The following is a 13,108-nucleotide window of genomic DNA, read 5'->3' on the forward strand; positions in this document are numbered from 1 at the left end:
GGCAAATAAGTAAACATTAAACTTATACAGATATACGAAATTAATGTAAAAAGTTAAGACAATTTTTTTTATCTTTTTAGACATTAAAAGCAAAGTCAACTGTCAACAATAAATGTTATTGACATTTGCTTATCATATTTCTGTGCAATTCTGTTTCTGAAAAAATATGTTTTTAGTGTTACTTGAACCCACTTAAATATTAAAACGATTTGTTACTGTACGCTTACTAGTTTGAAACTCTACTAGTATAAAAAGCGGCATACCTTAATTCAGTATCATAGTAATCATCTACAATGCGGATTAAATTTCGGAACATACTTTTATTACTGTCTGTAGCAATTGTTTACGTCGTTGCAGATGATTTTAAAGAAGAAATATTCATTAAGCCTTTACCGCCGACTAATCTTTACGTTTTTTTCCAATTTATTACTCAAAATGAGGAAACATCATGTATGAATTTAATTAAATATTTATCTTATCTAGATACTTGTATTTAGTTGTTTAGTAAATTAAATGTTTTTAAATTTTCAGTTGAACATTCCCACTTAGCGCCACGATCCCTAGGCGAAATTATGTCTCGTTACGAAGTTGATGAGCTACATCTAACATTGACAGAAGGCCAATGGAGACACAATAAATGGGGCTATCCTATTTTAGATGCATCTTCTGGTGCAGAGCTTTACGCGTGGTTTTCGCCCACTGTCACTGATGTTGACACTCAATGGAGGAAGTTGAGTGCTACTCTTTCTGGACTATTTTGTGCTTCGCTCAACTTTATTGATAATTTTAATACTGTAACACCACAGATGGCCATGTGGCCTATGGGGGCAATAAAAGCCAATAAGAATGTTACATCACAACTAAGATATGCTACATTGCCAAGAGAAATAGTTTGCACAGAAAATTTGACACCATGGAAAAAATTATTACCATGTGAGTCGAGCCATGGATTTGCAACACTGCTTAATTCAAGAATGATTCACAACACTAATTACCATTCCATAGGAGTACATGTTAGAAAAATTTGCAAAGCTGAAGACTGCTCTGAAATAAACCTAGAAATAAAGCAAACTGTTGCTTTAGTGTATGACTTAAAAATTATAAACAGTATAGATTGGTCATTTAGAAAACTGTTTGGTCAAGGTTTACCAGGACCTTGTCCATTGTCGTCATCTAGCAAAATATATGTGGATGTGACCTCAAATGATACATTTCCATTCAAATTAAATCCTTTGCCAGACAATGTTATATTATCAAAAAGAGGAGGCAGTGATACAACATTAGCAATCTATAATATCATACAAACAAATCATATGATAAACATTGGAGCTGAATATGGTACAAAAGATAAAGTTCTGGTAACAATACCACCACCACTAACATTTAACCGATATGTACTTGGTTATGGCAAAGAATTTGGTGGTATAGTTACAGAAATAAAAAACAACTACTGGGCACCAATTGATATTGTTTTATTAGAAAATGCACCCTGGTGGCTGCCTATCCAACTGAGCTCTCTAAGAATCAATGGAGAAGCAAAAAGTAAGCTAGTCAAATCTCTGTACTATTCTCCTGGTAGAAGTCGACAGAAGCCTTATCATCTAGAACTCCTTATGCAATTACCTCCAAAGTCTACCACAACAATAACAATTGATTTTGAATTTGTGTTTTTGAAATGGCAAGAATATCCTCCAGATGCCAATCATGGATTTTATATTGGTTCAGCTTTGATTTCTGCAAATCTACCAACCGCCAGAAATTACACCAGCTTACCTCTTACTGGAAGTACTATTGATTCAGTAATCAATGCATCAAAACCATGTAAGTATTTAAAATTTGCATGTAATTTTTTTTAATTCCTTTTGCATGTAAGTTTTTTGACATTTAATTTCATTTGTTTCAGGGTATCCAGCCATATTTAGAACTAATGGGGCAATGGTTTCATTACCAACTCCTGATTTTAGTATGCCATATAATGTGATATGCCTTGCATGTACAGTTGTAGCTTTGGCCTTTGGTCCTCTACATAATATTTGCACTAAAGAACTTGTACTAAAAGCTGTAGGCAGCCCTATATCTTTACGACAGAAGATAATGAACTTGTTTAAAAGGAAGCAGGATTAGTATTATTGTTATTAGTTGCAATTTACCAAATAATTATTTAATAAACTAATGGTAAGTTTTTAATAATGGTGATTTTATTTCAACCTTCAATAATATTTATTTCTAAATGGTATTTGAGCTTTTTTAAATGATATCTTGCACTGTCTCTATCCAGAAAGCTGGTGACATGCAATGAGCCAAATCGGTAGTCTCTGCTACTTAGTGTACCCTGCTGGTTTGGGGATATTAATATTTTGCTAGTGTATTGTTTAGTTAATAATTATTCCATAAAACGATACCCAGTATTTGCCAGGCATTATTGCAATTTTTTTATTGAATTAGTCTGATCCCCAAAGGGAAAAACGATCTTCGTTGCTATTTTTAATCTATTGCTAGCAATTTTCAAATTGTCATTGATTGACAGTAATTATCAGTCCTTAGATGTCAAATTAAATAATACATGGGAAATTTGAGAAATTGTATTGTGTTGAATTTGGACTTCCAAAATAATGACTAAAATTAGTCAGGAAATTAGGCAAATATATAGCTAAATACATTTAGTTCACAATGATTCTAGGGTATGTATTATTAAATGTTATATAGGTTCTATTACTATAGATAGAAATTGGATTGAATAGGGTTGGTAAAACTATAGAAATCTAAATACGAGACTATTTCTTACTACCAATAAAAAATGTTTTGAATTTTTTATGAAGGGGGTATTGATTTGGGGACTCAATATTTGTAATTTATTATAAAATCTTGTTTTGCAATTATCCATCCAAGGTTTACGCCTTCCCAGTTTGTATATAATGCAGTCTCGATGCAGGTTTGTGATGATTTTTTATTTCTCATCAAACATTTCAGAAGACAATGCCTTTGTTGTAAAAATTGTACCGAATGTCAGGAGTTTAAGAAAGTTATTTCAGAAACTGGTTTTGAAGTGTACCTATACACACAAGATGCGGATAGTGTGAGTTTATATTTATTACAGCTCAAATTAACAATTGTAAGGGCCATAGACCAAATTTCTGTTCTAATTTTTAATTAAATAACTTAATCAACTTGTTTCTTTTGTGATTTTCAGTATAAAAGAAATTACGATTTGTTAGAACACCAAGGTTTTATTTTTCAAAATACGCAAGATGACACGATAAATTCCAATGAATTTTTGAGAAAAATTGGTAAAGCAATTTTTAAAATCCACGTGTAAAATGAGAAGCACTGGAACTACGCACTAGGAAAAATTTTAGATGCGTTGTCGACTTTGAGTAATATTTTTGTTATATTTAGATGATTTTAAAAAATTTCACTTTCCAGAATCAAGTGATTTTACCTGTCAACGATGTAGAGCTATACTAAAACGACTTGCTAATGTATTTAAAAACACAACTATTAAGAAAAACGAAATAATAGTTATTTGCGACTGTTGTATAAGTGATCAAATAAGTGAAGTGGAACCATGTAAATATTGTCATAATATTTATGATAAATTTAATTTAAATAAATCATTACAAGATAGTTTAACGAAAGAGTACACGGGGAAATGGATCGAGCAAATTCGTCAGATATTGGATAGAAAAAGGTTTTTTGATATAATATTATTCCTCAATGAATATTGTTTTGGTATGGTTAAGGATAAATATTAAATAATGACTTTTTAGTTCTCCGCACCAATTATTAGCTTTACGTCGAAAAGTTCTACGCGGGCCGCATTCACCCGATCTATTATCGCCGCAGAAGCGAGTAAAGTATGAACAACGTGTCAAAGATATCTTTAAAAAGTTCGTTTAATATATATTGGTCATTTACGATTAAATAAAGCAAATTTTATTCTGGTACTTTCTTCAGCAGTGAAGAAGATATAAGTAAAAAGGAGTCAAGTTTATTGTGTTTGTCGCCTGAACGTATTTATGAACAAAAACAAATTACGGAGGTGCCAAAAATGTGAGTCATTCGTATGTAAATGCTCCCATTTTGATTTAAACAAATTTAATACAATTATTTTTAACAGGGACGTTCGAAGTCACTTCGATATAGAAGAAGTGACGAAGGACGAGGGACATTTGTTAGATCCAGAACTTTCTCTCGACGAGTATGGAGAATTTAAATCAATCACGCCCATTATAACAAGATTTTCCAAAGAAGCATTCAAGTATGTTTTTCCTAAAACTGAAACAGATATTAACGATTTGAAAGACTACGCAAGTTCAAGCGAATTGCTAAAAGAAATACAACAGAAAGTGATGTTGTTAAAAACAAGGCAACAGGAGGAATCCGCATCAGGGGAGAAAAAACAAAGGAAGAAGAAATTTTTATCTGTTCGTGTAACTGTAGAGGAAGACATAAAGAAAGAAGAAATTCAAGTTTCGTCTGATACAAGTGTGGTTAAAAGTAAAATTAAACGTGGTAGAATAATTAAGGATAAGGATTCAAAGAAAGACAAAGGCTACGAAAGTTCAGATACTTCATCTAGAACAAGTACGGCCCAACGCATAAGCAAGCGGCCGAAAATCCACCCTGAATCACCGAGTCCAAAAAGGATTGAAAGGGCTGAGAAGACAAAACGTAAACCTGATAAAGAAATTACTTCTGGTAGGTTGGAGAAAAATGTCACAGAACTTAGCAAGAAGGATCGTCAACCTTTTAAAAAAGAGCGGGAAACTGAAATGAAATATGCGGAAATAAAACCAGAAAAGATAAAAAAAGTAGAAGAGAGCGGTGACGGCTTAATCATGGCAGTGAAGAAAGCTTCTAAAGAATTGTCGAAAAAGAAGGAAGAAAAACCAGCCCCTCAGCGGAAACCACAAAAAGAAGATAAAGTAGCTGTAAGCGAATCTTATACTAAGGCCATAAAGGATGCTAAAGATAAGCTAACAGCTCCAAAAGAATCTAAAGTTCCAAAAGAACCTAAGGCTCCAAAAGAAAGCGAGAAAGAAAAAAGAAGTAAATCTGCTTACGCGGAAAATGTAAATGTAAACCAAGTTAAGATTAGGAAAGGTTCTCTTGACGACAATGACTTAGGCTTGCTCAAGTTTAAAGATTCAACGCAACAAGAGAAAGCAAAAAAATTAACGCAATCAGAACTGTATATTTTGCCTCCGCCAGTTCAGCGTCAACCACCTCCCAAAGTTGAAAAAACACCCTCGGATAGCCAAGAAGATTCTGATTTAGACACTGACATTGAAGAGTTATTGAAAAAAAGCAAATTGATCAAAGTTAATGAAATCATAATAGGCCAAAAGATCTTAAAACAAAGACTACATGATAAAAGGGATAAGAGGAAAGAAATTCGACCTTTGTTATTTGAATCTACGTTTTATGTGGTTGATACAGAAGTTAAAAAAGAGGTCATGGATAAGAAAACCTCCATTGATATATGTACAGAAGGTAAAAGGAAAAGAAAAGATGTAAGTATTTTTTTTTTCAATTAAATCTTAATGTTATATTCGCATGATTGATGAGCTCACCGTGTTAATATAATATAGTTTTATGTTTTGAAATTAATTCGCCGAACTACAGCAATATTATGTATAACCACAGAAAATATAATACTATTATTATAGTATTTTAAAAGCATTACTGGCAGGTAACAGCGAAATTGTGACAATGTTTTTCATTGTCAAATTGTCACTTGATGGTTTGTCATAGCAAATGTTCCTACAATTTTATAAATAAATTTATTTAATAGCATGTATTTTGAAGTTAGTTTTGTTTTTATATAGATTGTTAGTTTGTTAATACTACTTACAAATGTCTAAGAAAAAATCTGAATCTGTTACCGTAAGTTTACAATATTGATCATATAAATACGTAAGACTTATGCTGGGTTTCTGAAGTTTCGATTTATTTTATCAATACCTAGTCATTCATAAGTGTTGGGTCATAAGTTTAAATGTAGTAAAACTCAAGTTACGTAAGTCGGAAACGAATTTCATGAAGTTATCGAAGCAAGAATAGTAACGAATAGTTAAATGTACATAGACACGTATATTGTAAAATGGTCAAGACTTTGTACTGTGCGAATTCGCCAGCCTGTTGTTGCGTAGTGCTTCACAGGTTTAAACCTTTTTCAGAGCGACCAAGAAGCTGCCAAAGGCACTGTACGATATGCGTTGTCGAATCGTTCGTTCATTGACAAGGAATGGACCATGCTACCCACCGAGAAAATAGTTCGCAAGGTAATTAGAATATCTTAATGTTAAAAGCCCAATACTTGGCAAACAAAAGGTAATAATCATAGCTGAACTGTGGAATGGTAAAGTTCTCAATTGTTACATTTTTACAGCTTAATACATGATATATTTGTACCCTCTACATTTTTTTCTGTATTAGTTGAACGTCTACCGTATGCGACCTTCGCATCCTGAATTCGACTGGTTCGAGAACAACAAAAGCAAACAGGTGATGTACTACGACACGGGTGAGATTCTCGCTGAGTTCCACGAAGACGGAAGAGGGCGCTGGTATTACAGGAATGGCAGATTAGCGTTGGATTATTATAACGCGGAGGGTAAGCTCAAAGGATGTTTAACAAAAAAATCGTAAATGAAGATAACCAACATGATGACATATGTGTCGTAAAGACGATCGAATTGTAGACAAATCAAATTGTTAATAAAATGTTTACAACGATATCTGTACTTATTCGTCGACTACACTTTGTAGAGATGAACGCTGGTCAGCGATACGTGGTGTACAGTAATGGAGAGCCCGACGATCAAGGTTGCCCTCGACCGATAACCGTACTAGCGACATTCGACTACCTCGGCAACGGCATTGTCTTTGATCACACAGGGAAAACAAGGTAAAATTCAATGCCACAGAGTTTCAAAGCATTATTCATAATTTCAATTATTTTCGTTTACTTTTAAGACTCAAGTACAATCAAACCGAAGGTATCGTGTTAGATAAAAGCATAGGGCCGGTATCACATTGGAAATGGCACGAATTAAACGATCCTCCGATCTTACAAAAAGTTATGTTGGACACACAAATGGCTGTCAAAGATCCGGAAATACTAAAACTAGGAGGCAGGGACACTCAAACTTTGCGACCGGATAACGAAGAAATGCTAGCGATCGAGTTCGATAATTTTATTAAGGAGAAAAGCAAGAAACTAACGCAAAAGTTCAAACCGTTTCAAATAAAAATGAAAGCGTTGAAAGTTAATGAAAACTTTTCGTTGCGAGTACTGGATCAGGCGAGCGTGTACCTTACGTTTAGAGACGGCCCGACAAATATGAAATTGAATTTGGGTATGATTTTGGACCATAAAGAGATAGTGGACACGGATACCGCGGAAGTGGGTGAAGTGTCGTGTAATGTGGAGAAGTTCCCGGCGCGCACGGACAGCCTGGCGATGTTGCAGCGCAGTATTGCGCACGCGCAGCACGTTGAAAGGCTCCGACAGGAGCGAGAACGCCGCTACAAGATCTCTTTGATCAAGACAAGTATAGACAGACTGACGGCGGCCGCGTCCCGACCTCTGCAACCACCTCTTTGCTTTCAACCGACCTCGGGCCGTACTATACCCAAAACTGAATGCTATTGTAAACAAGAAATTGCTCCTCCTTGCACCTAACGTAGCTATCATGTATTTAGTTTTATAATTAATTTTCCAACATTTGTAGTGTCTTACATGCATTTTGATATCTATGAATGTTGAACGTAATTAATGTTAAGGTAATAAAATCATGTCATGAATTTAAAATCATTTTAAATATTTTAGAGTGCAGTTGTATTTATGAATTTGTTTAATATTTTGCTGAAATGTATTTCTTTTTACCTTATTTTGAAATATGTAATGTTAAAATCATGGAAATGTGTTTGTCTACTATTTATAAAAGTTTGATATGAAAATTGAGTATGTTTGTATATTTTTAAGAATTAATTTTTTTTTATGGAAGTCTCATTTTATTTATAATCCATTGTTTACCTATCTTTATATTGTTCAGGAGCCAAGTTATTTCTCACAATAACGTTTTTCAATGAACACTCAAGAAAACTTTTTTATATAATCTAATCATATTATCTAAATAATAAAAATAGTCCATTGATGCGCTCGCGGCAATAAATATTCAAACTTGATAAAAATATGCTTTTATTAACAATATATTATAATGAATATTTTATTGAACCGAACATACAAATTACACGTAATAAGCTTTTATCTAGGGTTATAGAAATAACGTACAAAAGTGTTGTGCTATAGAAGTTGCGTGTCTGCGGCGGTGTGGGGTGTGTGCGGGGTATGGGGTGTGTGCGGGGTGTCGCAGTCGCCGGCGCCGTTGGCGATGACGTCATCGTGTTGCGCGCGCGCCGCCGCCAGCGCTCCCTGGCTCTTGTTGCGTAACTCGAACACTTGCGTGATCGCGTCGCGGAAGCACAAGAAGTTGTAATCTATAACACCTGCATTTACACGGAACATGGGGAAATATATGAGAACCAGGAATAAATTATTCATAGAGGTTACTAAGGAGTAAAGGTGACAATTGAGAAACACTCGCGTCGCCTGACGAAGATCTAGGCTAGATCAAGGGAGGACTATTTTACAATTATCTATTCTAAAGAGGGTGTAGCCTCTCTAGTTCTGCCCATTCTAAGGGCGCGTCATAAAAACTATTAGGTTCAGGAAATAAATAAATATAATTTATACTGAAATCTATGAAAAGATGATAAATACCCTGCTTCTGGAAGTTTTCCTCGCGCAGAATGCAGACGAGCGCGAGGAACTTGTTGACCTCGCGCAGATACAGCACCGTGCCGTTGTTGAGCTTGATCAGGCTGGAGCTTTGACTGTTGAATGTGTTCACTTCAGTTTCATCCACCATACTGTAAAAATAGCAAGCTTAAACATAAAATTCAAACATACTGAGGAACAAATAAAACACATGTTCATTCAAAATCAGTCAAATTATTAGGCACAATGTTAAGCCCGCTACACAAGTTTTATATGAATACTTCGATTATTTAGAAAAATCTAAGATCTACCTAGAATTTTAATTTTGCCAATATACCAACATTTATCTGAATGATCCGACTGTTTAGATAATACTGTCAGATAAATCGGAGCGGGCTTTAATAATAAAGTTAGAAATTAAAATATAGACATACTAGCTTTCGCCCCCGACTCTGTCCTCGTGAAATTAAAAAAAATCCAACCCAGATCCGTTCATCCGTTTAGGATACAAACTCTAACAAACATCTATCCATCCATCTAAATTTTCGCATTTATAATATTAGTAAGAATACATACCCGTATATACATGAGATATCAATGACGACGTCGATCATGTCGCAGCAGAGCTCGTAGCTCTGCATGTCGACGGGCGAGCTGTCCGTCGCTATGTAGATCTTCGACACTACGTCGAACAGGAATGCTTTCTCAATACCAGAGTTCTATAAAAAACAGTCAATACTAAACAAAAGGGAAATTAAAATCCTTTGACAGAATCAATATTTTAAGCAAAATTTCGAAACAGTAGTTAATTTATTTTACTTACAGAAATTAATATATTGAGAAGGTTTTCTAAAGTTGGCAGTTGTGGTATTAACTTTTGAACTACTTTACTGAATGCTTCGAATATAGAGTGATCATATATAGACGTTAGATGGAATGATAAGTGAACATGATCTAAACCGGCTTCAACTAAATCTTCATTCGCACGGTGATGGATGTCCCTTTGAGATTCCATTTTGTAATCGTCATTAAGACCATCAACCTGTAACAAATTATTTAAAACTATATGACAAGTTAAAAAAATCATATGACATTTTAAACATCCTGTAGCTCAATAAAGTTAAATAAAATGGTTAGAAAAATTAGATACTGTACTCACTTTATGAATGAAGACTTCAAACTTAATATTGCTATTTACTCTGTATGCCTTTGTTACTGTGAGCTGCAGTTTCTCCAAAGCATCTTGGTAATCATCCTATAATGTGAATCATACTTATGTTATAAATGTGAAAGTTTAGATGGATGGATGGATGTTACAGCTTGTAGCCTAAATGGCTAAACGGATCTCCATTAAATTCTACACAGATGTAGAGTATAGTCTACAAGATCACATAGGCTACTTTTAATCCCGGAAATAGTTACTGTTCCCCTGGGGTGCATTATGTTCGGTTGATAATTCTGCAACGGTTCAACATATCTTATTGAAATTTGGCACAGGTATAAATCAAAGTCTGAAATACACATGGGTTCATCGTCGAATAATGTCCGCTTCCCGAGGGATACATAGTTTTTGTTGTTTACATAGTTTGTATATTTTCTTATACCAGCTAGTATTAAATATGACATTAAATAAAAGCTAAGTATATATGAATACTAGCAGATTAACATAACTGGTAATAAAATATCAACACTGGCTGATATGAAGCAATATTACAAATATTGCAATTCACATATGATGAACACAGACTGTATAAACATGTAATTATAACATTTGACCTCTTATTGTATAGAATACAGAGTTTTATTACTAAGATGTTGCTGATATTAACTTGTTTTGCATATGCTGCATAATGCTTGTATAAAATAACATATAATGTAGAAATTACAATTAAAATTTTAAATTAGCTAGTTCAGTAAAATGGACAGGTCAAGCGAGACCTGTTTATTTATAGTGTGGAATAGACCATTTGAACCTATTAATAGATCATAACAAACTATCATTTTACAATGTATTTTATTGTATTATGCATGTTGATTTCTACATTAGAGGAAGTGTGAAAGTAGCGGTGGAGAAATTGAGAAGCAAAAGGTTAGCATGGTATGAAAATGTTATGCAATGAAACAATGGGGACATAAACCAGAAAGTGTTAAGATTGAATGTGGATGGGTACAAAGGTAGAGGAAGACCAAAGAAAGTATGGATGGATTGTGTGAAAGAGGATGTGCTTAAGAAAGGAGTGGATTCAGATATGACCGCTGATAGAGATGGAATGAATGAAGGAGTATGGCAGAGCAGCACATACTGTACTGAACCTCCATAAGGTATAAGGGCAAGTGGAAGATGATCTCAATGCCTGTTTTCTTTTAAACACAGCAATTGCAGTTGCTGAGAGATAATTCTATCTTTATTATTAGTTTTAAATCTCATCACTAGGAAAAACCAAACTGACAAATCAAATTGGAACAAAATACTTCGTTTCATAGCCTGTCCATTTATAGAGGTCAGTGAGTATTGAATATTAATTATGAATAAAGTAGTTTGCAAAGTGGCAAATGATATTAATTTTGTTGCTATGCATACATTGTAACAAACTAATCAACTGTTCATATAATTTACATTTTCAAATACCTACATGTTGAATACAGTACACTCACATTGTGATGTACAGTAATGTTGCTGATAAAGGAGTAAAGTGATATTGAGTCATTTGGTAAATAGAAAGTTCTATTTTAAATAAAGAATAATGTTACAAAATAAAAACAATTACTTTTTACAGTTGTTTAATGTCATCTAAAAAGTATCAATTAAAATTTATGCTTAAAATTTTGAGTTAGGAATACTGACACTATACTAGCTTTAGTCTGTGACTTGGTCTTGTTAAAAAAAAAATGCTTTGTTCCAATTTATCACTTATCTCTGTTTCAAATTTACTCTACAGTGAAAGACATCTATCATTCATTAATATAAGTAACAAATTAACCCTTAAATACGTTAAAAAAGGTTCAAACATAATTACCTGGGCATCAATGACAAAAACCAGTGCACCACAGCCTCCAAATATAGTATCAGAATCAAAAGTAGGATCAAAGAAGTCTATTTGTCCAGGAAAGTCCCATATTTGAAACTGAACAAAACTGCTATTGTTGATGTCATCTTTAACTATTTTGTTTGTGGATTCCAAGAACAAGGTTTCATTGGGTGACATTTTATGAAATACAACCTTCTGTATTGATGACTTTCCAGATCTAAAAGAGAAATGTATATGTTTGTTAAAACTATACACTATAAAATTTAATAAACACTAATATGGTCAAAACATTTATACCTTCTTAATCCCATAAGTAAAATTCTTGGTTTATGATCTTCCTGCAATGATGCATTGTCATTCTCCCCATTCTGTTCAAATGGCCCATAGCTGAAGTCCTTAGGAAAGGACCCTACGTAACTGGATTCGTCTTGATAGCTCTGGAACAAAATTAATGGACTGTAACATAATGAACGCCTTCTTTTATACTTGCTAAATGTAGTTAAGTAATTACATACCATTTTGTGATTTTGAGTAAAATGAAAATACAAATTAAATATTTATACGTTGCTTATAAACTACATTTCCTACGACGGTTATTAAACACAATATGTAGAATACATTGGATCAATCTTCTTCAACAAGCTTTTATGACGAAACAAAACTAGTTAGCACAATGTCGAAACGACCACTAATTTTTTTATGGTAATAGTAAATAAAATACTTGTAAATCAAATAACCTATTACTTCTTCTTATTGTATTATGAACCATATCTATTCATTATTATCAGTTTTGTTATTTCTTTTCGATTCGTCATACAATAAAGAAGTTTGAATGAAAATTAAGATTGACAATTAATGACAAAGACAGCAAGAAAAGTTGTCAGACCAAAAAACAATTCAAGATAATTTTGTTGCCACGTTGCTAATTCTCATCGTAAGTTGTCTTTTTCTACAAAATTGCTAACCACTATTTGTTTGGACAAAAAGTAGTAGTTTCATCATGTAAACTAGAAATCATAGTATACAATGATAAGGTTAGTCATGATTTCTAAGCGTTGGGTGAGATTTGAAGAGGAATGTAAAATATTTATGAGATTTGAAGTTTCTTTACTAAACTGCGGAACAAAGGCATGAAACTGTAAATGCATTGACCTATTTACATGAACAGGCTTTAAACCATAAAATTTTGTGCCTATTTGATTGTTTCCATTTTAGCGCTGACGGTTGTGGTTGGTGGCGATGGTCAGTATTTGAATTAATAATAAATACCTATAAAGTTAACTGACAGGAACTT

General features: G+C 33.5%; 3 protein-coding genes across 5 annotated transcripts; 2 read left to right on the forward strand and 1 right to left on the reverse strand.

Moving 5' to 3' along the window:
- The first annotated feature begins 99 nt into the window (after positions 1-99).
- On the forward strand, positions 100-2,170 carry LOC106100718 (GPI transamidase component PIG-T). The gene is made up of 3 exons (XM_013279718.1): positions 100-450; positions 532-1,821; positions 1,904-2,170. Exons 1-3 carry the CDS (start codon positions 294-296, stop codon positions 2,122-2,124), a joined length of 1,668 nt encoding a protein of 555 aa, XP_013135172.1. The 5' UTR covers positions 100-293; the 3' UTR covers positions 2,125-2,170.
- Positions 2,171-2,494: 324 nt separating this feature from the next.
- Positions 2,495-7,859, forward strand: LOC106100717. Of its 3 annotated transcripts, XM_013279717.1 has the most exons (11): positions 2,495-2,681; positions 2,971-3,076; positions 3,191-3,287; positions 3,424-3,688; positions 3,768-3,887; positions 3,955-4,050; positions 4,118-5,513; positions 6,180-6,284; positions 6,439-6,616; positions 6,772-6,910; positions 6,979-7,859. In XM_013279717.1, exons 1-11 carry the CDS (start codon positions 2,671-2,673, stop codon positions 7,685-7,687), a joined length of 3,222 nt encoding a protein of 1,073 aa, XP_013135171.1. In that variant the 5' UTR covers positions 2,495-2,670; the 3' UTR covers positions 7,688-7,859. The 3 variants fall into 3 exon arrangements, with proteins under 3 accessions (XP_013135171.1, XP_013135170.1, XP_013135169.1); XM_013279716.1 differs by lacking the exon at positions 2,495-2,681 and having other exon boundaries at positions 2,841-3,076; positions 3,958-4,050; XM_013279715.1 differs by lacking the exon at positions 2,495-2,681 and having other exon boundaries at positions 2,842-3,076.
- A 330-nt stretch (positions 7,860-8,189) lies between these two features.
- LOC106100443 (ras-related GTP-binding protein C) lies at positions 8,190-12,658 on the reverse strand. The gene is made up of 8 exons (XM_013279301.1): positions 12,330-12,658; positions 12,112-12,251; positions 11,803-12,031; positions 9,945-10,040; positions 9,609-9,827; positions 9,362-9,504; positions 8,789-8,937; positions 8,190-8,514 (listed from the first exon to the last, which is right to left on the reverse strand). Exons 1-8 carry the CDS (start codon positions 12,330-12,332, stop codon positions 8,312-8,314), a joined length of 1,182 nt encoding a protein of 393 aa, XP_013134755.1. The 5' UTR covers positions 12,333-12,658; the 3' UTR covers positions 8,190-8,311.
- Positions 12,659-13,108: the final 450 nt, after the last annotated feature.

The sequence above is a fragment of the Papilio polytes genome, unplaced genomic scaffold, assembly GCF_000836215.1.
Source record: "Papilio polytes unplaced genomic scaffold, Ppol_1.0 DF824047.1, whole genome shotgun sequence".
Classification (NCBI taxonomy): Eukaryota; Metazoa; Arthropoda; class Insecta; order Lepidoptera; family Papilionidae; genus Papilio; species Papilio polytes.